Here is a 22,653-nt window from a genome sequence, read left to right on the forward strand (position 1 = left end):
AGCTTTAAACGATACTACCATGGGGCACGCTTTAGGGCCGCTTTTTGTACGCAGCTGGGCGCTTAGTATCACAACCCCGTCGTAAATGTACTCTTCGTGATTAGTTTGCAAACTAGAAGCTCAATATATGGAGCCTAGCTGCAGTAGTGAGGCCATATCAGGAAGAACCCCGCGTGTTGTAGGACCACGAGGCTACATTCAGACTATATTGAGGCATTTTTGAGCTTTAGTGCTGGAGCTGAGTTCCAAATTATACTATCAGCTAGGGCTAAAGACTCAGTACCATAGTGTGGGAAAGGTCATTTCAGATCCCAGCCAAGACAAAAACATATAAAGAGAGGGTTTCCAATCTGCTGGCAGGGAGAATCAACACCGCAAAGTTCATTGTGCATTCAAGAATCACCACTACACAATGAAGATTATCAACCGATTCCTCCCTTTCCTCGTTGCTACTAGAATGGTCTTAGCTGTGCCAGTGACCCAGCTTCCTGCCGACCTTGACTATAGTGCCCACGATTTAGTGGCCTACGGCTCAGATCAGGTTGAGCTTCGCAGTCGCAATATAGCGAATCCTCTGGAGGCACGAATCGACTGTCAAAGAATCGGCAACACCATCCTGAGAATTGGTACTAGCGCTGCAGTGTAAGTCATGTAACTTTTCTTTATCCCTCCAACCGTTTCTTCTTCCCTTATTCATAATTCACTCCGGAGTCCTAACACGTGTCAAGAGTTGCATTTGTGCACCTAGGAACCGACTATGCCGCATATGTTTGTGAACAAGAAGCCGCAGAACGCTGTGTTAGATATGTTGGCTACGTGCAACACGCTCTGGATGCTATCTTCCTTGTTATGGGCTATATGCATGGGTCGGTGGGCACTTCTACGACCAACCAGCAGCAGTCCTTTGAAAGTGGCTCGGTGCGGCGCGACCTCCCTTCGAACACTATGTGGGACGCTCTTGGCCCAGCTCTTCAGAGTGATGGTTGGAAGTTTGACACCATGGAGCAAATCGACGTTTCTAACGTAAGCCTTACCAAGCGGGATTCTGATCCTTCACTTGTCCATCGCTCTATTGCCCGAAATGTGGCAGTTGACGACCAAGGAAATACTTCTGATATCGCATTCAACTTTTTCGATAATGGGGACTTGAATTTACACTTTGCCGGTGACTTTGGACATCTTCCTTCCGGCATCGATCAAAGCGCCACTATGCACCGACGCTTTGACGGTGCCGGGTTCAAGATCGCAGCTACGACACGTGTGCAATCGAAGCTGACTCGAGACCACGAAAGAAGCATGGCGTACTACATTGCACAGGATTGGGCAAATGATGCGTACAGAATGTCGATGTCTGATTATATCGGACTGGTGAAGACCGATCACACTGCCAACTTCTACTTCCGTATCATCCCTGAGATCAAGGGTTTCGGTCTGAACTACGAAAGCGTCAACATCTGCGGCCAGCTGGCGCCATTCCTATAATCTTATCATGCTTTGTCGGATTCAATATGTATCTAATAAAAGTCAAACCTGGTGGAATAGGAGTCGAGGATGACGGCGTCCCTTTCAGTTCATTTGACGCTCAGAATATATAGCTGTACTCGATAGTTCGCACGTGGGCCACGGCTATTGAAGCCGGAAATGTCGTGCCTCAATCGTATGCTTTTCATCATCCAAACGCGACAAGCTAGATTGTTTACATTCCTGCATTTCCCCAAATCGTCGCAAGCCACCTTCCACTTCCGTCATGGCCTAAGGGACAGTATCTGACAAATAAACACAAACTCATCCAACAGCTTCCCCACGTGGGATGGAATCCTCGATTTCATTGGCATTCGGCCCGCAAGTCAGGTCTTCAGGGTCTAGTGGAGACGGCAATCGTGGAGATTACATCGTCCGAGCGGCACACTTCAACATTCGCGGCAACGGCGGAGCTTTCTCGACACAAGGGCTCGGCGCGACATCTGATTAGCTCCAGCACGAGAGCTAAGCTTTTCTAGAATGTGAAATAAGCTTTTTTGTCGTACTCGTCTGCATGCACCCATAAGCCGGATTTAACGGAGGATTAGGTAGCTGCACGAGAATGGTAGACCTGTCACGGCTGTGCGGCGACATTCCCCTCGTCGGGGTGGCCGTCAGTGTCTGACTGTATATATACGGGTTTTGCAAGTTGAATGATCAACAGAGGTGAAAGTTTAGTTTGAGTGTCATTCGTTTCCCCTGTTTCTCTTGCCTCAAAATGCCTGCCATGTCGCGCATTGCCCTGACTTTGGGCCTGGCTCTGGGTGCTTCTGCCGCCAAGAACTCAATCGTCGCGCCCACTGGAGCTGAAAAGCTTACCGTTGGTCTTCTTGGAGGTTGGTCGATCATGGATCATACTCTTGGCAATATCCACTGTCGTACACATACAAAGACTGACTTGCCATAGACTACGGCTGGACTGGCTGGCAGCCTCTGCCTCTGGACTTTTGCAACAACGCCCTGCCTAAGCTTCAGGCTGATGGCGTGACTATTCCTCGCGATCTCCAGAATGATTGTGACCCCGGTGACCGTGCTGCTATCTCCAATGCCACCATCGAGGAGAGTAAGTAACCCACCTCAACGAAGGCTATCAAGGGAAAGACACCAAGACTAACATCCATCCACCAGCCCGCACTGCCAACTACATCGAAAAGGTCTGCCTCCAGAAGAACTGCTCAGCCTTCGTATCCGTTGGCGACAACTTCTACGACAGCGGAGTCGACTTCACCTCCGAGGGTATCCAGCGCTTCTACGAAGGCTGGGCGAACATGTACGTCGGCAAAGCCTTCGACGGCAAGCCCTGGTACCAAGCGCTGGGCAACCACGACATCGTCGCCGGCAAAGCGGGCGTGGACTTCCAAACCCGCATCGCACCCCTCATGGAAGACCGATGGTACTTTGGCAACGACAACCTGCCGTACTACACCTACGACCTGAAGGGCTCCAACTGGACCGCGACCTTTGCCGTCGTCGACTCGGACTGCTTCATCAACAAGTACCAACAGAGCACCTCGGTGTACAACACGGACTACGTGATCGAATGCCACCAGACGACGCAGACGCAAGTCGAGTTCCTGCGCAAGGCCTTCGCCGAGTCCACCGCAACCTGGAAGATCCTGCAGATCCACCACGGATTCATCTCCTCCTCCACAAACTACACCGAACTCGCACCGCTGATGGACATTGTCCGGGAGAACAACGCCGTCGTGATTAACGGCCACGACCACTGCATGGCGCACTACCAGTTCAACGGCACAAACTTCGTTCTCACCGGTGGTGCGGGTTACGCCGAGGCTGGTGATTGCAATTACGGTGTTCCTCTGGGTCCTTTTACCAAGTGGCTTGGTGCTGATGCGCAGCAGGCTGCCAATGGATTTGTTACGCTGGATATTAGCTACAATGCGCTGCACTTTGAGTACTATGCTCGTGATATGCAGTTGAAGGGTGCTGATTATTATCCCGTTGCTAACGAGATGAAGCCGTCCTACAGCTTTGATGTTACTCAGCATGCTACCAAGGCTTAAGTTAGCAGAAGGGGGAAGGTTTGGGGGAAAGTATATAAATAGTGGAGTCCCAGGCCATGGAGTGTACTGTGTAAATAGACGAGCGCAAGCAAATAAGTGAATACCCTTGATTGATTCAAAGTAACCTATCTACCGAGGACGCTTTGCCTCTCACCCTCATATCTATCGGGCTGCAAAAGCGATGCCCATCCACCCAGATCCACCGGGGGAAATCAAAGAATAAAAGACATGCAAGAAGAGTGTAAATGGAAAGGATAAAAGGGGTACATAAAAACCCAAGGAAGAATCAGCAAAGGAGAGTAAAGGATATCCCTGACGCCATTTCCCGTGCCATGAAACTTTTTGTTTTCATCAAATGATATGCCGTGAAATGTCTGTCGAGTTGGAATCTCACCAACCCAGATCGGATCTAGACCAGATCCAAGACTCGAAAAGATCTGCAGCTAAAGCTCATCTTCGTATTTGTAATTGATACGACGACCGCCTACTAGACGTTCCTGACGGCTATCCCGGCGGTTGCTGGACTTGGAGGTACTCGATTTGGCGCTACCCCGATTTTGTTGTTCACGCAGGAGACGTTCGCGATTGCGGGCTTCCCGTTCCAGAGTGTAAGGATCTTTTTCAGATTCGGTCTTTGCGGCCTGAGCTCGTGTTTGATCGCGATTCCGGTCTTCGCCGTTGGTTTTCACGCGGCGAGCTTGAGGCTGCGAGGAGCGATCGTTGGTGTTGGGGGATTCGGAGCGGCCGCGACGACGTTTGCGCTCTCTCTCGCGATCAGCACCACGCTCACGACGATCGCGTTCTTTTTCACCGCCGCGATCACGATTACGATCACGATCACGATCCCGCTCTCGCTCTCGATCTCGGTTTTGACGACGCTCTCGTTCCGAATCACGATCCCGATCACCACGTCTATCCTGGTCCCGGTCTCTTTCACGACGACGCCCGTCTCGAGCGCGGTCACGATGACGATCACGATCCCGTTCCCTCTCCCGATCCTCTTCACGTCGACTCTGTCCATCCCTGCCAGATCGGTGGCCGTTACTGACACGACTGGCGAGATCCCCACGATCGCCAGTCTCAGAAGATACCTTGTCATGACCGTTAGGTTCCTTTTCTTCGGCAATCTGCTTTAGACGATCAGGGTGACGTGCGTCTCCATTCCTCGTGGGACTGCGAGTGCGACTGCGACTGTCGCTTCGGCTATGATGGCGACGAGAGCGGTGTGAACGGTGACTACTTCTGCGGTCTCGATCCTCGTCACGATCTCTGCGTCGTGACGATCGACGGGATGACATTCGTGAAGGAGAGCGCGAACGACGGTCAGCTAGCTTGAGTTCTTGCACGATACCTGGTCGTTTTGACTCTGGCTCTTGGTGGCCATCCCGATTGTCATCGAGAGGTGAGCGAACGCGGGAAGCTCGGCCTTGAGATGGGGAGCGAGACCTTGATCCTGGCCCCTGGGCTTGGGAAGGAGCTCTCGAGGGTGATCGAGTGCGTGGAGCGTCCTGTGGAGCTTCAGAGTTTCCCCTACTCAAGTCAATATGAAATTCCTCTTTCTACAGAACGACACAGTCTCAGCTTACCTTTGAGATGCGGCCGGTGTATTACTGCCAACCGATGCCTTTCCATGAACATGGAATCCGCGTTGGCGGAAGACACTCGTATTTGGAAGACCCTGTCGCATTGCACGCGGCGCAGCTGGCGCGCCCTCAACCCCGGGGTTTCGAGCTTCCATCTGAGGCTGATACGAACCGGGCATTCCGCCCCAGTATCCACCGCGGCCTCCAGAGAAACCACCTCGCATGTATCCGCCGCGTCCATACCCCTGGGCCATGTGGTTTTGATAGCCGTTATGCTCCATCTGGCCAGAGGCTTGATCCAGGCTATCAATAGTGGGGATCCCTTGTAATTGGTCGCCTTGGTTATCTTGAGCACTAGGCTCGGTGGTCGTGTCTGCGGCACCATCTCCAGTCTGTGGGTGTCCATTTGATACGGGGTCTGTACCGGCAGTCTCATTCATTTGAGAAGGATCTTCAGGGTTGCTGGTGGTTCCATCGGCTCCGACTGAGGCACCACCGGGACCAGGCTGGCCGTTAGGAAATCCAGAGTTACCATTAGGAGGGAAATGGCCTTGTCCAGAGCCTCCATATCCACCTCGACCGGGACCACCTTGATAATAACCACGGCCACGACCGCGATACCCACCTCCACGGCCATATCCCGGCCCGTAGTAACCAGACTGGTAGTCTGAGCTAGAAGGGTAAGACATATTAGACCCGCCAAACGCTCCTCCACCATAGGGAGGGCCCGTGCCATTTGCGAAAGCATTTGGATTGAATTTATCTTGGCCGCCTTGCCACATGTTTTGCTGAGAGCCGTCCCATCCTAAGGATCCATACATGCCCTGCCCGTTGAAGTTCATTCCCATGTTCATGCCCATACCAGTCATGTTCATTCCGTATTCTCCGAACATCCCCTGATTAGCAGCCATTGGGTCCATTGTCATAGGCATTCCTAGGAGAAGTATAGGATTAGTAAGTTGTGCCAAAAGTAGTACCGCAGGCGAGCCAACATACCCACCCCGTTGGGGAAATTCAACATGGGGTTGGCCATGTAGGGGTTCATTCCGTTGAAGTTGTTATTTCCATTCCAACCACCCATGCCAGAGAAGCCTCCAGGGCCCGCGTTCATCATGTTGGCATCGGTTTGTTGAGATGTATCCTTCGCGGCAGATTCATCGTCAGCCAGGTGGTCGCCATTGGGAGTAGGCTGGGCATCTGCCTCGGTAGCGGGATCCGTTGTAGCGCCCGCAGCGTCGTCACCATTCGTTTCGGCGTGGTCATTGGTCTCGGGCTGAAGAAGTTAGTGGCTTGAATATGTGAAGACAGATTTGGATCACCATACCTCAGTCACAGGCTCGGTCGATACAGGCGCATCCGTGTCTGCTGCCGCATCTCCAGCCGGTTCCTCATTTGCAGCTTCAACGGGCTTCGTCTCGGCAGGCGCAGTGGTTTCAGCAACCTCAACCGGGGCTTCCTCGACTTGCTTCTGTTTCGTAACAGCCTCCGTGGGAATTGTATCGTTTTCCGCGGGGGTGGTAATCACGGGCGTGGCCGCAGCCGACTGTCTTTCCTTCTCCCGTTTCTTCTCTTCCGTTCGCAAAAAGACCTTAAGAGTAGTTCGCAGTGCCTTGTTCGGTTTACACAGATCTGGCGAGACCGGGGTGTGCGCGCATACGGAGCAGGTATCGGGGAGAGATGTCTGGCCTAGAGAGGTACGGCAAAAAAAACCATGTCAGCTAGAACTCGGGTCAAGAAAAGCATTGCCTGGGCATCGCAACTCACAGGTCTCGCAGATAGACTGGTCACAGCAAGGAAGGCGAAAAGCATTCACCGCCAACTTGTTGCAAATGGCACATCGCAGCTTGAACGGAATTTCGTCCTGGGACAGAGTGCTAGATGCGGCGGACTAATTAGCAAGAGAAACTTTGAAGAGGCCGAGCACCGAGGCCTACCTGGCGATGTCCATGAGACCTGCCGGCGGATCCGCCGCAGCCATGGCTGGATCAAGAAGAGATTCAAGGTATGGGACCGGTGCAGGAGAAGTTGTCCAAGTGTAAGAAGTTTGAGCATCAGCACTGGGCTTCATGAATTTGGTCGGAGAAATGTTTGGCCGAAGTACTCAGTCTAGACGCGGCTTTCCTGCTTTGAGCATACTTTTCGATTGGAAGAATGGAGAGAAGATTATTACGTTTGATTAAATGGAATATGAGTTAAGTATAACTAGGCCACGTTGAAGATACTCTGGTTAATTTGCCCGCCTCAGATTAGATCAAGTAATTTTTTGGGTCCATCACCAGGGGAGCAGCGATACCATCCAAGTGGTGTCTTCAGTCCGCCTCCGGATAGCCTTTTATCGTCATCGGCGGGGCATTCCAGCAAACGCAGTGGGAGAACGAATCAGATAAAAGCAAAAGCAAAAAAAAACACAAAATAATTACATCAAAGAGAGATGAAGAAAATAGGAGACATTACGCAGATCCATATTGCGCTGTAGGGGTTAGTATGTACATAAGTAGGATTCAGGCTGCGATGGAAGGGAGAAAGGGTGAAATAAGTATAAGGATAAAGAAAATAGGGTTAGGGGGAGAGACTAGAATATCAGTGAAGAAGAAGAGAGGAGGAGGAGGAAAAGGGTTAAAAGTCGAAAATTAAGCAGAAAAAAAAAGATCAGCAGCTCCACCCGAGCGGAATTTAAAAGGAGGCGACCGCCCGGTTGACGGTGAGTACTACACAGAGTACTACTCTACTCTACTAAGTATACTGGTAGAGCACTACGTGAGTACTTATTGGCCCTGGAGCTTGGGCCATCCGTACCCTTCCTCTTTACCTCCAACTTCTTTGCATCAGCCTTCCTGATGTTTTGATTCAAAACCCCACCCTTTTTCCTTTTTCTATTTCCAGAAATCTTGCGCCCCCACAGCATGACCGAAGAGAATTATCGTCCACGATCTCCCGATTTCTCCTCTCCCTCTCACCCCAACTCCAACGCCAGCATCAACTCCAACTCCAACGTCACCTTCAACCCCACTCCCTACGCGCCGCAAAGCCCCGTCAACCAACGCGCCTCCTACGACGCCTCTCCCTTCTTCTCTTCTTATCAACGCCCCACTTCTTCGAGTCGCGTTCCCCAACAGTACGTGCCTCCTTTCCACGACTTCGACGAGATGGCCCGTCGCTCATCGCGTTTGCAGTCCGCGGACGCGCCAGTCCCCATCCCCGCGGCTCCCGACACAATGCCCGCCATCGCGCCTTTGCAAGATGAGGGCCTCCAGGCTCGCCCCGGAGCTGGCATTGAAGTGAAGACCAAATTCCCCGTCGCGCGCATTAAGCGAATTATGCAAGCCGATGAAGATGTCGGCAAGGTTGCCCAAGTCACTCCCATTGCTGTCTGTAAGTAGCGAATGCCACTTCTTCCCCCCATCGCGTATCTTCTCGTTTCATCACCAGCAATCATAGTCTGAGATGACCTAACTTTCATCTTATAGCCAAAGCACTGGAGCTCTTTATGATCTCCCTCGTCACCAAAGCCGCCCAAGAAGCCAAGGAGCGCAATTCCAAGCGCGTCACCGCCACTCACCTGAAACACGCGGTCGCCAAAGACGAAGTACTCGATTTCCTGGCCGACATTATCGCCAAGGTGCCCGATGCTCCTGCTGGCCGGAAACATGAAGATGACGGCAGTGATCAAAACGAGGGTCGTCGGAAGCGAGGTGGACGACGACCCAAGGAGGAGAGTGATTGATGAAGAGCACTGCGCTATTTGGACACGATTGACGACGTGCTAGAAATGGGACCGGCACCCGGCGCATTGATGATCTGCAAGCTCTCTTTTTTTTATTCGCTTGCAATTGTTTTTTCTGGGACGGCGTTATGGTTGGGTTGGGATTTTTTTTTCGATTTCTTCTATTACTGGGCAGAGGGGTAGCGCATCTTTATTTTCTGTGAATAGTTTGGTGTAGCCCTGCGCTTGGAATACTCGAGTCCAATCTCAAAACAATGGAGAATTGGGCCGCGATGAGATTAATACGATCGCATCTTTCAGGCGTGATCTAAACTCCTTTAATTTATGTCCCTAGATTATCCTCAAAATTCTAGTAGCAGGTCCCCTGGTCGAGACTCGTGGCTCTGGCATACGCACTCCGTACTTCGTCTCGTGTGGATGCTGGCGATCGACGCGCGATACACGCAGTGCCCACCGGCTCCACTCGACCTTGACCCCGTCACCTCCTCCTCCCCCTCAGGTCGTGAGACCATGCTGCTACAGAATGGACTTTGTAAGTGACTGGAATTCAAGCGATTCCACTTCCACACTAGGCCAGTGCTAACCAGCCCCAGTGGTCTCGTCTCATCGGCGGCTCACGCGCGCCGTCCAAGCCCTCTCGGGCCACATCGCCCACTGAACGACTGACGGCCTTCAAACGCGCCTGCAATGCCCTCCAGGTACGATATTCACCGAGTATTCGCACTGCCCCGCCTAACCAAAGTCCTAGCAAATATGGCGCTCCACCAATACGCCGTCCGCCGAGCAGTCGACCGCCCACGCGCGCACCTACATCGAACGACTCAACTCCATCCTCAGCGATGAGTCCCGCGGTCCAGCGCCGCACCCCTGTGTCGCCTACGCAGCCTCCTCTCAGATATTCGTGACGGTCACGAAACTCGCTTTATCATACTATGACGAGAACGTGCTGCAATCTGCTACGGTCTTCTTCAACACGCTTATTGATGCCGAGGTCGACGGCGTAGTGGATAACCGACTCTTTGCTCGCGCGCTGGTCGATCTAGTTCGTCGTGCGGATAAGGCATCTGGCGAAATTGAGGGTCGCTTGGTGGAATTGCTGTTCGGCATCGCCAATAATATCCGCCTACAGCCTGCCACCTTGCCGGCCTGGTTTGTGCCCCGGGTCACGCCTACCGGTCAGGATAACGAGTCGCCAGCTCCCAGTGGTACGGAGTTCGCCGGTGCGACGCGCAAGGACGAGTTCCCGCTGTTCTATCTGCTGGTTGAATATGTTCATAATGAAGGACGTGCGGGCGATTTTGCTCGTACGGGGCTGTTGTATCTTATCGAGACCGCGTCGCGATCGAAGAATTTGGAGAAATGGCTGATTGAGAGTGATTTGGCAACGCTGATGGCGACAGGTCTGGGTGCGTTGTATAGTCAGTTGGGCGGGTGAGTCTATGATTGTCCCGGAATCTTGTGGCAGTGAAATCTAACCAGGTGCAGCTTGACATTTACACCCACTGACGAGAATGTGCCTCGGATCATTGCACTCTCGGATCATGCCAAAGAAGAGACAGCATTACACCCGGCCTTGAGCGAGGCGATGGATGCATTCATGTCTTATCTGCTGTTTTGGCAAGATACCATTGATCATTGCAAGTCCGAGGAAGTGAACGATACGCTCTTGGATCATTTCCAGGTGCTTTTCCTCGAGCAACTTTTGTAATTACACCCTTTCTTTTTCTTCTCTTTGCATCATGCTAACTGCCTCAGATACCCTTCTTTATTGGAATCCTCGGATGTGGCAGGCGGTTCCACTGCCGCGGTCTTAACCTATCTCTGCCGGATCCTCGACTCGATCGACCAAGGCGAGCTAGTTCACCGGATCCTGCATTTCTTACTCGCTTCCTCTCCGCCACCAGAGGAACAAATGTCCATGTCGGCCAGTCGTCGGAAATCACTCGACGTCCTGGCTGCCCTAGCATCGGAAGCAGCCCAGCCTTCCCCTTCACTGTTCAACTTGCGTGATCTGGCGCTCCTTGGACTTCATTCTTCCAATCGACAGACTGTGCTGGCCACACTGCGTCTGTTGAATGTCGTCTTACAGCGTCATCATCCCTTTGCTCGTGCTCTCATCCATACGATTCCCAGTCAGCCGGCACGACAGCGGACCGTTGGCGCGTTTAATGCTGAGCTAGAACATCTCCTCGAACTGGGCACGTCACTCATCGCCGAGCCCACATTGAACGAATCATATGAGAATTACGTTGCGGATGCGACCTGGGTACTCGAGTCTCGGCTATGCCTCCCAGTTTCTATGGACGATAGCGAGGATGAAATCCCTCTTCCACTGCAGCTTCAACAAGATGATCCTATTATTCAAGCTCTTCTCGTGTGTGTGGAGAACTTCTTCACCAACAGTGTTATCGTCAACCTCGCCTTGACCGGAGTTCTAATGAGTCTGGCCTCCTCTCATCTGTTCTCACTGGATGGCTGGATCTTGGTCGACCCTCTTCAATACAATCCCCCTTCTCAAGAGGACTCCTCTGACGATGCAGATGGTATCCGTCGAGCCTATCAAACACCTACATGGCCTGCCACTGCATCCCCGACATTGACCTCGGCCCTCGAGAAGCTGGTAACCCAGGTCCGTCAATGGCAGCAAGAACTGCCAGACTTTGATGTCCTGGTCGCAGCCCGGCGAGAACTCCTACACCAAGAAGATCGCCCACAAACGCCAGATCGCTCACGGGCACCATCCGAGCCTCCTGTTCCTGCATCGGGCGACCGTTCCCGTTTGTCCTACCCAGGATCCCCCGATCCTTCTGCCCCGGCATCCCGCGGCCGATCGCCACAGCCCATCAGCTCCCCACCCATGGCACCTACCTTGATGAGAGGTGAATCCACAGCCCGTCCCCTAGAATCGCGGGGCTCATCTACATCTCGGATCGCGGCAATGGAAGTCCTCCGCCAGCGACTGGCCACGCCTTTCCCTACGGTAGCTACACAGCCACAGGCCACGGAGGAGACGGAGGAGGCAGCTACAACGGAGGACGTGGAATCTGAATATCCCCCCGTGGCAACATTAGGTCACGTTCTAACAAACGTGGTGATTCTATACGAGTTCCTCCTGGAACTCTCGGCCGTGGTACAAGCACGTGGGAGTCTCTTTGAAGAAGCGGGATATTTGTAATTAGTACCTTTCACCGATGTATATTCATATAGAGACACATATTATCTGACTCGAGCTAGCGATGTGATTCTTTCTTGTCCGGTTATCATTAGTATCGTGCTTTGTCGACATACTGCACAGTTGACGGGGTTTCGCGTTGATTATAGTATGCATTAGGTTAGTGCGGGGCTGAAGAAGTTGTGATCGACATAACCTTCCAAAGGGCGCTAGCCTGGATTTCTAGGGGGTGTGCATTGACTCGGGGAAGATCCTAAGGAGTATGGGGATTCTGATTATAGTGAGTCCTTTTGAAACAGGAATTTTCGAGTTGAACCACTCTGCTTGACCCCTATTGTGGGTGTAATATTGGAGTGTATGTCAGCATCTAAGCCACGGGCTTGTGCTACGAGGGCTAGCATCGAGTAAGCTGACGGTATCTTGAGTTGAAACGCTTACCTTTGAAGAAGTTGGGCTTCGTTGTGTAATGGGCTGAGCAAGGAATCGTTTACCTGATAGGCTGATGGTGACTATTAATTAGAATATTTACATACAGAGTAATCGAGTAGCTAGGGGATACTGTTAATTAGACAACGAACCAGGCTACAGTGGTAGTATGAAAGAGACTCGATCTATTTCTAGAACAGAGTGCAGCGATACTATACGATCCTATGGCGTATCTAATTCAATACTATTTAATCATGAATACTTTGGTTCCCCTGAACTAAGTGGGGCTGCGATTGCTGGAAAGTCAAAGGGGGCGTGACCGTAACGTTTGCGACGATTGGCCTGGCCTCCTTTTGATCTCCGATTTAATCCACCATACACTCGTTACGCTTAGGTTTCATCATTCTCTCACCTCACTATGCCACGATAACCACTTTTCTCTCATTCTTTCCCTTACTTATAATCTTTCTTTCCTCTCGTTCCCCTCCCACTCACCCAATTCTACCTAGTATATACGGCATGCCCGGCCGCCATGCCCACGGAACCTGACTTGTACCGCGAGGACCGCGAGGATGCGCCGTTTCTGGCCTCCTCCAATGCGCCCAGCGGTAGCGCCCACAACATCGACAACACCCACAATGGCCATGCAAAGCCCTCGCGACCAGTCCCGGCGACTACTTCCTCCTCCACATCCAACTCCGCCAGCAAGATCACATTCCGGCTGAAACTCATTCTCTTCGCCATGGTGCTGGCCGTGGAGATTGGCTTCGCATTCCTGGAAGGTCCGATGGTCCGCGTCATGGAATCGATCGCCTGTCGACAATACTACACCGAGGCGGATCCGACGAAGATTGGCGCGAATGGCCAGGTTCCTGAGGAATTGTGTAAATTGGCTGAGATTCAGGCCGAGTTGGCCGCCGTTAAGGGATATCATATGTTCTTTGATGGGTTATTGAGTATGCATCTTTATCCCCGGATAGTTCATGGTGGTGGAAACCATGCGATATCCATGCTGACTTCTTTTTCTTCTTTATAGGCGCGGTCTTTGCTTTTCCCTATGGTCTGCTGGCAGACCGTCGTGGCCGCAAATCAACCCTCGTCCTCGGTGTCCCCGGATTCTTTTTAAACTCGGTTATTACGATTGTCGTCTTGTGGTTCTCGGATACACTCCCGCTGCGGGCGGTTTGGCTATCTTCTCTGGCATGGTTAATCGGTGGTGGACCAGTAGTCGCGTTTGCCATTATCTGGACGATGATGGCCGATGTGACCAGTGAAGCGGAAAGGTAATGATTCCGATCTCTTATCAAAACGTATATACAAGACTAATTATTTGTGTTTTAACAGGGCCGGTCTTTTCTTCCAGTTCGCTATTGTTTCCATGGGAGCCGATTTTGTCTCTAGCGCCCTCGCTTCATGGCTCATGACTATGGACCCCTGGGCTCCACTATTGATCGGATACGCTATTGTTACCGGTGGTCTACTATTTATATTCGTGCTTCCCGAGACGAAACATGCAATTCCACCTCAACCCGTGGAGCAGCCCCATGTGGAGCTCTCTGATCTAGCCGATGAATCCAATCCCAAGCACACCTACGACAAGCCTGAGCAAATGTACCACGACGAAAGTGATATGGACGTGGACAACGACCATGAAGCCCATATGACGTGGAGCTACCCCACGCAACAACCGCAGTCATTCTGGGCCAAATGTCGCGCCAACTATCGCTTCTATATGAAACCCTACCTTTTCATCCTAAACCGAAAACCAGTGCTTCTCCTTTTGACGGCCTTTTTGGTATACCGCCTGAGTCGAGGCTCATCCTGGTTCTTGACACAGTATATCTCAACACGATACCACTGGACACTTGCACAGGCCAATATGCTCGTGGCATCTCGACCAACGGTGTCCATCCCCGTATTCCTCTGGGGTCTACCCTATCTCAAGAAATACGCCTTGAACCCTCGGCGCACCACCACTGAGAAGGATCTCTGGTTATCCCGTGCGAGCATCCTTTGCCTCACCATCGGCACATTAGGAATCGGCCTCTCCCCCTCCGTGGCCACCCTAATCCCCAGCATGATCATCCAAACTTCCGGATCAGGCTTCGTCTTCCTCACTCGCTCAATCATCACCACCCTGGTCGAGCGCGACGAAACCGCCCGACTATACACGGTCATCGAGATTATTCAATCCTTTGGTAATGTTGTGGCCAGTCTATCCATCACGACGGTCTTCCAGCTTGGTTTGCGACTTGGAGGATTCTGGATTGGATTGGCGTGGATGATGACTAGTTCGTTATTTTGCATGGTGGCTGCCGCGATTTGGTTCTTTCGGTTGCCACCCACACCGCAGACGCCGGAGTTTGTGGTTGGGGAGTTTGATGAGGGGGATGATTTGCATGGTGTATAGAGTTTGTATAGTATAGAGTCAGATCATTTAAGGCGTTTTGGTGTCCATCAGCATTTTAACAGATCATGTATTTGAGACAGTATTCCTTTCTTCAAACCACCTCAGTCTCAAATTGATAGAGAGAGTCTAAATAATGACTCCTTGATCGTTGGTATACTCGATTGTTCGGTCCTTCCCAATTCAGAAGTCAGCTCGCCGAGCTGACCAGTCACGTGCATCTCACATGCCAAAGCCCCAGAAATTCAACGAAACAACCGCTTTTCCCTCCAGCCCACCGCGGACGTTACAATGGAGAAGTTCTCCCAGTTTCGGGATCGAGGCAAGTCAAATTCCCACGTTGACCGAGGATAACATTTAGTAAACTAACTGAAATTTCCCCCACAGGCTCGGGCATCGCGCCCTTCCTGCCCATTCCAGCAGAGCCACTGGGCATCCAAGCGCCCCTCCGACTCTTCCTGTTCTGCTTTCGACTTCCCATATTCATCTTTGTCACCTTATCGTACTTTTTGTTCTTGCAATGGCTTCCAATTGGATCCTTGGGCAAGAAAGCGGCCTTGTGGTGTATACTAGGTGTCCCCAGTATATGGTGGATTGACCTACAGGTTGACGGAGTGAGGAAAGGGTGAGCATAGTTGATAGCAGTCTGACAGGAACAGCCGATGCTGACCTCCCTTCTATAGATCCCTCTCAAAGCAACAACAAGCCCGTCTACCACAGCCCGGCTCGGTCATCGCGTCTTCGTTTACTTCCCCGATTGACGCAGTTTACTTGGCCGCCATCTTCGACCCAGTGTTCACGGCATCCTACCCAAACACTCGTCAAGTGCAGCGCATCTCCCTGCTCCAAGCTATCTTGCGCGCTTTCGCGCAGCCCCTGGCCGAACCCGAGCCCGGTACGAAGCTAGTCGATGTGTCCACATTGGTGGAGAAATACCCCAACCGACCCATCGTTATCTTCCCAGAATGCACCACCACCAATAGCCGCGGTATTCTACCCCTGAGCCACTCACTGCTCGGCGTCCCATCCAAGACAAAGATCTTCCCCCTCAGTTTGAGATACACGCCCGTTGATGTGGTCACCCCTCTACCGGGTAGCTACGTCAGCTTCCTGTGGACACTACTGAGTCGACCCACGCATTGCATTCGAGTGCGCATCGCCGAATGCATCATGATTAGCCGGAGTGCGTTCGATGCACCTCCCGCTCGATCAACCCGAAAGTCCACTTTCAGCACCAACTACCTGGACACACTGGACGAGGACACCGCGACTGGCGATGTCACCGCTAGCGAGAAGGCGCTTCTCGACCAGGTTGGCGAGTCTTTGGCCCGTCTTGGCCGGGTTAAGCGTGTTGGACTCGGTGTGGAAGAGAAGCAGGATTTCGTGCGGATGTGGAATAAGACGCGGCGGACCTGGTGATAGAATTAGCACTTTCTTTGTTTACGGTAGTATGCCTTGGGGTCGTATTATATAGAGTGTTGTATCCATTATGGACATACATGTTTACTTGTTTTATCTTTACGAACGGCCGGGGTAATAGAAATGAAAGCGTTTCTCCAAAGACTTCATTCTTTACTGAACATTGAAACTTTACTTTTATCCATCTCAGTGCGTTAGTGCCAGATTTAGACATATTATGAAACATCGAGCATACAACAAAGCAAATCGTCAAAGAAAGCACGACACAATGTCTTTGTTTCCTATAATGCGTTCCACAATCCAACAATACACACTATATCTCATATATAAGTTGCCAAATTTCCACCAAAGTTGACATAAAACATAATCCTATGTTAACACTCTACCTAAACCAGAACAGACCCGACCAGATCAGACCAGATCAACTACCCATCAAATGTGCACCCAAAACTACATAACCTACAAAACCTGCACACATACCAACCCTTCTCACAAAACACCCTGCCCGGAAGCAGGCCTCCCAACGCAATACCGACAAAACTGCAAACTAGCTCCTAGAATTAGCCCCGAAGATGGAGCTAGGACCGGGACTGGTACTAGGATCACAGTCGAGTCTATGCTCTGGAGTAACAGTAAATACCGTATTCCGGAGGATAGACGGGAAGAAAAGGATGGGATTTGTCCGGATTGTGCGGGGGCGTTGAGGGGGGAGATGGGGAGGGTTTTTCGGAGGAGGGAGGAGGAGGCTGTTAGGGAGGGGGTTATTGAGATGGAGAAGAGGGAAAAGGAAAGACAGAGGGAGATGGAGAAGGAGAAGGAGAAGGAGAAGGGGGGTGGGTGGAGGGCTTTTTTTGGGTAGATAATGGTGTTGAGGATTATGGGAGGTAGATATTACTTGAGATGATTCAGAGAAAGGGTTTACGATGAGATAACTGTTAGATGAACAATATAAATCGTATTGAAGATATTATAGCACAAGCCCATACAAAATACAACCGCTTTTATACTCGGGCAGGACCTCCACCCGGGACCAAAGAAACATCAACCCCAAACAACGTACTTACTCTACAGCATCAGTAATGCAGCCCTGGCTAGCATCCTTGACATTGCGAGCATACTTGCCCAGGGTACCACGCATGGTCAGACCAGTCTCGGGCAACTTGCCAGCAGCCTTGCGAGCCTCCCAGGCCTTGCGACGCTCGGCGAGCTCGGTCTCGGGGACGTCCAAGTCGAGGACGCGGTTATCGGAGTCGATGGTGATCACGTCACCGTCGTTGACGAGACCGATGGGTCCGCCGACGGCGGCCTCGGGGACGATGTGACCGATCAGGAAACCGTGGGAACCACCGGAGAAACGGCCGTCGGTGATCAGGGCGCAGGAAGAGCCGAGACCGTAGCCCATCAAGGCGGAGGAGGGCTTGAGCATTTCTAGAGGGGGTTAGTCGAGAATAAGAGAGTGAGAACTTGAAAGGGAACGTACCAGGCATGCCGGGACCACCCTTAGGACCGCAGTAGCGGATGACAACGACAGTCTTATCCTCCTTCTTAATCTCGTTGCGTTCCAGCGCAGCGATAAAGTCGTCCTCGGCGTCGAACACACGGGCCTTACCAGTGAAGGTGGTACCCTCCTTACCGGTGATCTTACCAACACTACCACCGGGGGCGAGAGAACCACGCAGGATCTGAATGTGACCAGTCGACTTGATAGGGTTGGAGAAAGGACGGATAATCTTCTGGTCCTCGGGGAAATCGGCAACCTTTTCCAAGTTCTTGGCGAGAGTCTCACCGGTGACGGTCATACCAGAGCCGTCAATGAGACCCTCCTTGAGGAGCATCTTCAGCAGAGCTGGGGTACCGCCAATGGCGAACATGTCGGCCATGACGTACTTGCCGGAGGGCTTGAGATCGGCCAGGAAGGGAATACGGTCGGAGACGGCCTGGAAGTCGTCGATGGTGAGCTTGACACCGACGGAGTCGGCAATGGCGATCAAGTGCAGAACGGCGTTGGTGGATCCACCGGTGATGTTGACGACGACCATGGCGTTCTCAAAGGCCTGGCGAGTCAGGATATCGCGGGGACGGATGTCCTCGGTGAGCAGCTTCTTGATGGCACCACCGGCAGCCAGACACTCCAGGTACTTGGCCTGGGAGTTGGCAGGGTTGGAGGAAGAACCGGGCAGGGTCATACCCATGGTCTCAATAGCGGTAGCCATGGTGTTGGCAGTGTACATACCACCGCAGGCACCCTCACCGGGGCAAGCGTGACGAATAACGTCGAAACGCTGGGGCTCGGTGATCTCCTTGGCGATGAACTGACCGTAAGCCTGGAAAGCAGACACGATATCGATATCGGCGTTGTTCTGAGTCACGGCGCAACCGGGCTTGATGGTACCACCGTAGACCATCAGACTGGGACGGTTGACACGGCCCATAGCCATGAGGACACCGGGCATGTTCTTGTCACAGCCAGGGATACTAATGTTGGCATCGTACCACTGACCACCCATCACGGTCTCCACAGAGTCGGCAATCAGATCACGACTCTGCAGGGAGAAGCGCATACCGGGGGTACCCATACTCATGCCGTCACTGACACCGACGGTGTTGAACTGGAAGCCAATGAGGCCCTGGTCCTGGACACCCTGGCGCACCTTGTTGTTCAAGTCGAGCAAGTGCATGTTGCAAGGGTTACCGTTGAACCAGACGGACGAAATGCCGACCTGGGCCTTGTTCATGTCCTCCTCCTTGAGACCGACGGCGTACAACATGGCCTGCGAGGCACCCTGGGACTTGGGTTGGGTGATGGTGCGAGAGGTCTTGTTAAGGGCCTTGTCCTCATTTTGGAAGCGGGGGAGGGTAGTAGAGAGAGTGCGGCTATTGAGGGAGAGCGAGTCAATGGTTAGCTAGGGGAGCAACAGCTATCGAGCAATTGGGTGAGGAGTCTGGGGAAACGCACACAGTCGCAGTGGACCGGGTCAAGCTCCGCAGAGCAGCGGGCACGCGCGCCCGAGTTTGAGGCAGCATTGTGATGGGAGGAGGGTTGGAGAAGGAAAGCAACCCGAGGAACCACGACAATGATATGGCTAGAGGAAGAAGACGGTGGGGGGGGAAATGCCGGGGTCACCAAGAAAGCAAAAAATGGGCGGAAGCTCTGGAAGTCGGAGTTGGTGCGTTTCTCCCCGGCTCCACCTCCTCCACCATCCAATCTTGGGCCCGCAATTGTCATCCTGGAGGTTATTATAAGTACATATTCGAGTACTACATTAAGGATAATCGGAATAATCCATTGGCTATGTAGATCATCACTGCATAACATCGCCACATACATCGATCTGGATTTATTCTCGGAAAGATCACCGAACTATACGAGGCTCCATTAAGGCCTGAGTCATTGTGGAGCTCCGGCCTTAGTATGGTTTCCAATATCTCTACGAAGTACCGGTAATGTTGTACAGAAAGATCATTCGTTTCTCGCATTTATCTCTCAAATCTACCTTGAATGGCAAGGTGCATGTTTATGTAGTAATATGGGTATAACAGCTGGTCTAGCCACAGGCATAACGGTAACAATGTAAAGAAAATTCCAAAATCCCAGTTGACCTCATCGGTCATGTCAATATGCCTCGTAAAAATAGAATCAAAAAAAGGAAAGCCACAAAAATGGGTGGAAAGAAGGGAAATTATATGCAAATGGAGAAAGTGTTGAAACAAAAGGTAAAAATGGAGAATGGAAGAAGAGAAGAGGAAAGAAGCGAAAGGGAGTAGTGTAAGGAAAAGAATGAAATCAACAAAGAAGTGAAGGAGACCAGCTCTATGGCACCTCTTTGTCGCCTCGTTTGAGTCCGGCAGGGACATTGATGGCATCTCGCACCCACGGAATGGATGCAATCTCATCGAGCGTCTTCCGCTTGGTGTTGCGCTTCAGTAGGCCCTCGACGCAGTGCTGAGCCCCGTCTAGACCCTCGGCCTTTTCGGGGTCCCACTCTTCATCCTCGTTGGCATACCGATACCAGCTCCACTCGCAGCGGGCGATCCGGTGAGGAGTGCGCGCACGGAGCTTGGCCGGGTCGCCACGGGTACCGGGAAGCACGTCAAATGGCAGACGGTTCTCCATTATGGCATAGAGTAGCACACCGAGAGCCCATGCATCCGTCGCACGGCCATCATACGGTTGGCCCATCAGAATCTCAGGAGCGGCATAATCCTCACTACCGCAACGAGTCTGCAAGAGGGGACTCTCTGGTGGCTCGGGGATGCGTCGAGATAGTCCAAGGTCACTGAGAGTAACCACGGCGCGATCATATGTGCTCCAATCCGTCACAGAGTCCACGGCGGGGATTGGCATGGTCAAGAGGACGTCTAGAACAAGGGTTAGTAAAGCTCAGACGAAGATCTTTCGGTTTAGACTGACTCTCGAGTTTGATATCCCGATGAACGATATAATTGGAATGCAGATAGCGGACTGCATCAACCAACTCGGCGAAGACACGACGAATCAGGCCCGGTGACATGGGTCGGTGGCCCGAGGTTGCGAATTCAAAGAGATCTCCACCGGGACAATAGTCCAGCACCAGCAGGGCGCGCTTTTCATCACTGCCGAATGCCTTCAATTGAACCAAGGAAGGATGGTTGACCGATTTCAAAATCTCAACTTCGCGCTTCAAGGAGACCTCTACGCGCTCCTCATCGGCTCCACCAGCTGGACCATGCTCGATGATTTTCACTGCAACCAACTTCTGAGTGGTTGCGATGGGCACAATGTCACCAGCACCATCGGTATCCGGAGAGAGAGGAGCTTCGGGCAATTGCTCCACTCGAGCAGCAAGGCTGACCTGGCTGAACGTGCCTTGGCCCAACACTCGGATCTTGCGATACAACCGGGCTTGCTGGGTGCGAACCGACTTGACCGAATAGATTTCCTCCGACTTGGAGAGTGGTGTAGGGTGGTGGATGATAAGCTCGGTGTCGCTATCACCGTAGCCACTTCCACTACTGCGGGGAGGACTGGGAGGGCGCACGGTTGGCAAGGCGATGCCACGATGGACAGCTAAATACTGCTCCCGGTGCAGTCCCGTGGATTTGGAATCGGTGCTCGACGAGGGGGCAATGCTTGGACCAGTACCAGAGACCGCAATCGGGCGAGGCACAGACATGCGACCTTGGGGCGCATAGTCACTGAGACTGCGATTGCGCGAATGGTGCTTCGGGTGTGAATCGCGACGGGCGCAATTCGACGGTGATTCTTGTCCCGGGTTATCCAATCCGTTGTATGATTTATTATTTCGGGATCTGGATGACGACGTGACTGGAGGACCTAGCATCTGGGATGAGTCACTCAATCGCAAACTCGAACCGCTGCGCGACGCTGTGGAAGACGTGCGAGATAAGGACGGCAAGTCCCCGCGCCGCCAAGGTGCCGCCCCGCCGATAGGCGACGGTAACGGGGTAATGTCGCCCATAGCGTTCAGCTGGGGTGAGGACATGATGGAGGCTGGGGATAAAGAACCGGCACTCGACATGGGAGGCGCGACGAGGGCGCGCAAACTCGGGGTGCGCTGCAGGAGGCTGGAGGACAGACTGGTTGAAGCCAAGGGATCGGAATCACGATGGGAGCTGGTAGGACGAATGCTGGGTAAATCGGTGCGAATCTGCAGTGATGGCAGGCCTGGTATGGAAGAGTTGAATATGGAAGGCACGTCTACAGGTGCAGAGGGAGCCGGAGTAGAAGCCAAGGACTCTTGCGGATGTTCCGACGCATCGGCCCCATGACTGCTGGAAACGGCCTCGTGTGAGGCTGGCAGGGTCTGAGGGGAAATAATCGCCAGGCCTGACCTGGCGGTCGGTCCGGACTCGGGGGTCACCATGGACGTGAGGGTGCGAAAACGGAAAAAGGGTCCTATGGAAAGGAAGAAAAAAATGAAGGGCGAATCGAGACTTGGAGAGCGTAGATAAGGTGTCTCAGCCTCCAGACCTAATAGGGCCTTAGCGTGGGGAGCAGACCCGTTGAGGGTCAACGGTCTAACGGTTCGAGGCGAGCATGTAAGAGAGAAGAGAGAGAGAAAGAGAGGGAGGACAGGAGATGGAGAGACAGAAGCAGGCAGAAAAGAAGAATGAACCGAAAAGAGTCACGACGAATAAATTGCACGAGGGAAAAACGCGGCCGAGCAAATTGGATGACGATCGAAATGGAAAACCGGAAGGTCAGCTGACGGATTCCCCGCATTGGGGCACCTGATTGATTCAATTAGTTAAGTACGGAGTATAGTTAGTTATATACAGAGGTTATTCAGCATTTATTACTACAGAGACTAAATAACTATTCTTAGTCGCTTCGCGTATACTTAATCTTCCATGTCAAGGCAACCACCGGTCGGAAC

General features: G+C 52.3%; 9 protein-coding genes across 9 annotated transcripts; 6 read left to right on the forward strand and 3 right to left on the reverse strand.

The window, feature by feature from the left end:
* Nucleotides 1–412: 412 nt before the first annotated feature.
* On the forward strand, nucleotides 413–1,482 carry N7496_005802 (uncharacterized protein; the record flags this gene model as incomplete). Its single annotated transcript, XM_056698731.1, has 2 exons — nucleotides 413–642; nucleotides 729–1,482. 2 exons carry the CDS (start codon nucleotides 413–415, stop codon nucleotides 1,480–1,482), a joined length of 984 nt encoding a protein of 327 aa, XP_056554144.1.
* Nucleotides 1,483–2,239: 757 nt separating this feature from the next.
* On the forward strand, nucleotides 2,240–3,545 carry N7496_005803 (uncharacterized protein; the record flags this gene model as incomplete). Its single annotated transcript, XM_056698732.1, has 3 exons — nucleotides 2,240–2,357; nucleotides 2,429–2,584; nucleotides 2,650–3,545. 3 exons carry the CDS (start codon nucleotides 2,240–2,242, stop codon nucleotides 3,543–3,545), a joined length of 1,170 nt encoding a protein of 389 aa, XP_056554145.1.
* Nucleotides 3,546–3,988: 443 nt separating this feature from the next.
* N7496_005804 (RING finger protein) lies at nucleotides 3,989–7,106 on the reverse strand (the record flags this gene model as incomplete). Its single annotated transcript, XM_056698733.1, has 6 exons — nucleotides 3,989–5,075; nucleotides 5,132–6,062; nucleotides 6,125–6,401; nucleotides 6,453–6,814; nucleotides 6,893–7,002; nucleotides 7,063–7,106. 6 exons carry the CDS (start codon nucleotides 7,104–7,106, stop codon nucleotides 3,989–3,991), a joined length of 2,811 nt encoding a protein of 936 aa, XP_056554146.1.
* A 925-nt stretch (nucleotides 7,107–8,031) lies between these two features.
* nctA (negative cofactor 2 transcription regulator complex subunit BUR6) lies at nucleotides 8,032–8,852 on the forward strand (the record flags this gene model as incomplete). Its single annotated transcript, XM_056698734.1, has 2 exons — nucleotides 8,032–8,500; nucleotides 8,596–8,852. 2 exons carry the CDS (start codon nucleotides 8,032–8,034, stop codon nucleotides 8,850–8,852), a joined length of 726 nt encoding a protein of 241 aa, XP_056554147.1.
* A 523-nt stretch (nucleotides 8,853–9,375) lies between these two features.
* On the forward strand, nucleotides 9,376–12,027 carry N7496_005806 (uncharacterized protein; the record flags this gene model as incomplete). Its single annotated transcript, XM_056698735.1, has 5 exons — nucleotides 9,376–9,384; nucleotides 9,446–9,550; nucleotides 9,601–10,283; nucleotides 10,338–10,556; nucleotides 10,608–12,027. 5 exons carry the CDS (start codon nucleotides 9,376–9,378, stop codon nucleotides 12,025–12,027), a joined length of 2,436 nt encoding a protein of 811 aa, XP_056554148.1.
* A 955-nt stretch (nucleotides 12,028–12,982) lies between these two features.
* N7496_005807 (uncharacterized protein) lies at nucleotides 12,983–16,276 on the forward strand (the record flags this gene model as incomplete). Its single annotated transcript, XM_056698736.1, has 5 exons — nucleotides 12,983–13,406; nucleotides 13,487–13,733; nucleotides 13,795–14,852; nucleotides 15,245–15,482; nucleotides 15,541–16,276. The coding sequence occupies 5 exons, from the start codon at nucleotides 12,983–12,985 to the stop codon at nucleotides 16,274–16,276; spliced, it is 2,703 nt and encodes a 900-aa protein (XP_056554149.1).
* A 436-nt stretch (nucleotides 16,277–16,712) lies between these two features.
* Nucleotides 16,713–17,135, forward strand: N7496_005808 (uncharacterized protein; the record flags this gene model as incomplete). Its single annotated transcript, XM_056698737.1, has 1 exon — nucleotides 16,713–17,135. The coding sequence occupies one exon, from the start codon at nucleotides 16,713–16,715 to the stop codon at nucleotides 17,133–17,135; it is 423 nt and encodes a 140-aa protein (XP_056554150.1).
* A 201-nt stretch (nucleotides 17,136–17,336) lies between these two features.
* Nucleotides 17,337–19,300, reverse strand: ilv3 (dihydroxy-acid dehydratase ILV3; the record flags this gene model as incomplete). Its single annotated transcript, XM_056698738.1, has 3 exons — nucleotides 17,337–17,704; nucleotides 17,757–19,150; nucleotides 19,233–19,300. 3 exons carry the CDS (start codon nucleotides 19,298–19,300, stop codon nucleotides 17,337–17,339), a joined length of 1,830 nt encoding a protein of 609 aa, XP_056554151.1.
* Nucleotides 19,301–20,087: 787 nt separating this feature from the next.
* Nucleotides 20,088–22,140, reverse strand: N7496_005810 (putative protein kinase; the record flags this gene model as incomplete). The annotated part of the gene is made up of 2 exons (XM_056698739.1): nucleotides 20,088–20,635; nucleotides 20,688–22,140. The coding sequence occupies 2 exons, from the start codon at nucleotides 22,138–22,140 to the stop codon at nucleotides 20,088–20,090; spliced, it is 2,001 nt and encodes a 666-aa protein (XP_056554152.1).
* Nucleotides 22,141–22,653: the final 513 nt, after the last annotated feature.

This window comes from Penicillium cataractarum (genome assembly GCF_028827025.1).
Source record: "Penicillium cataractarum strain IBT 29864 chromosome Unknown utg000005l, whole genome shotgun sequence".
Classification (NCBI taxonomy): Eukaryota; Fungi; Ascomycota; class Eurotiomycetes; order Eurotiales; family Aspergillaceae; genus Penicillium; species Penicillium cataractarum.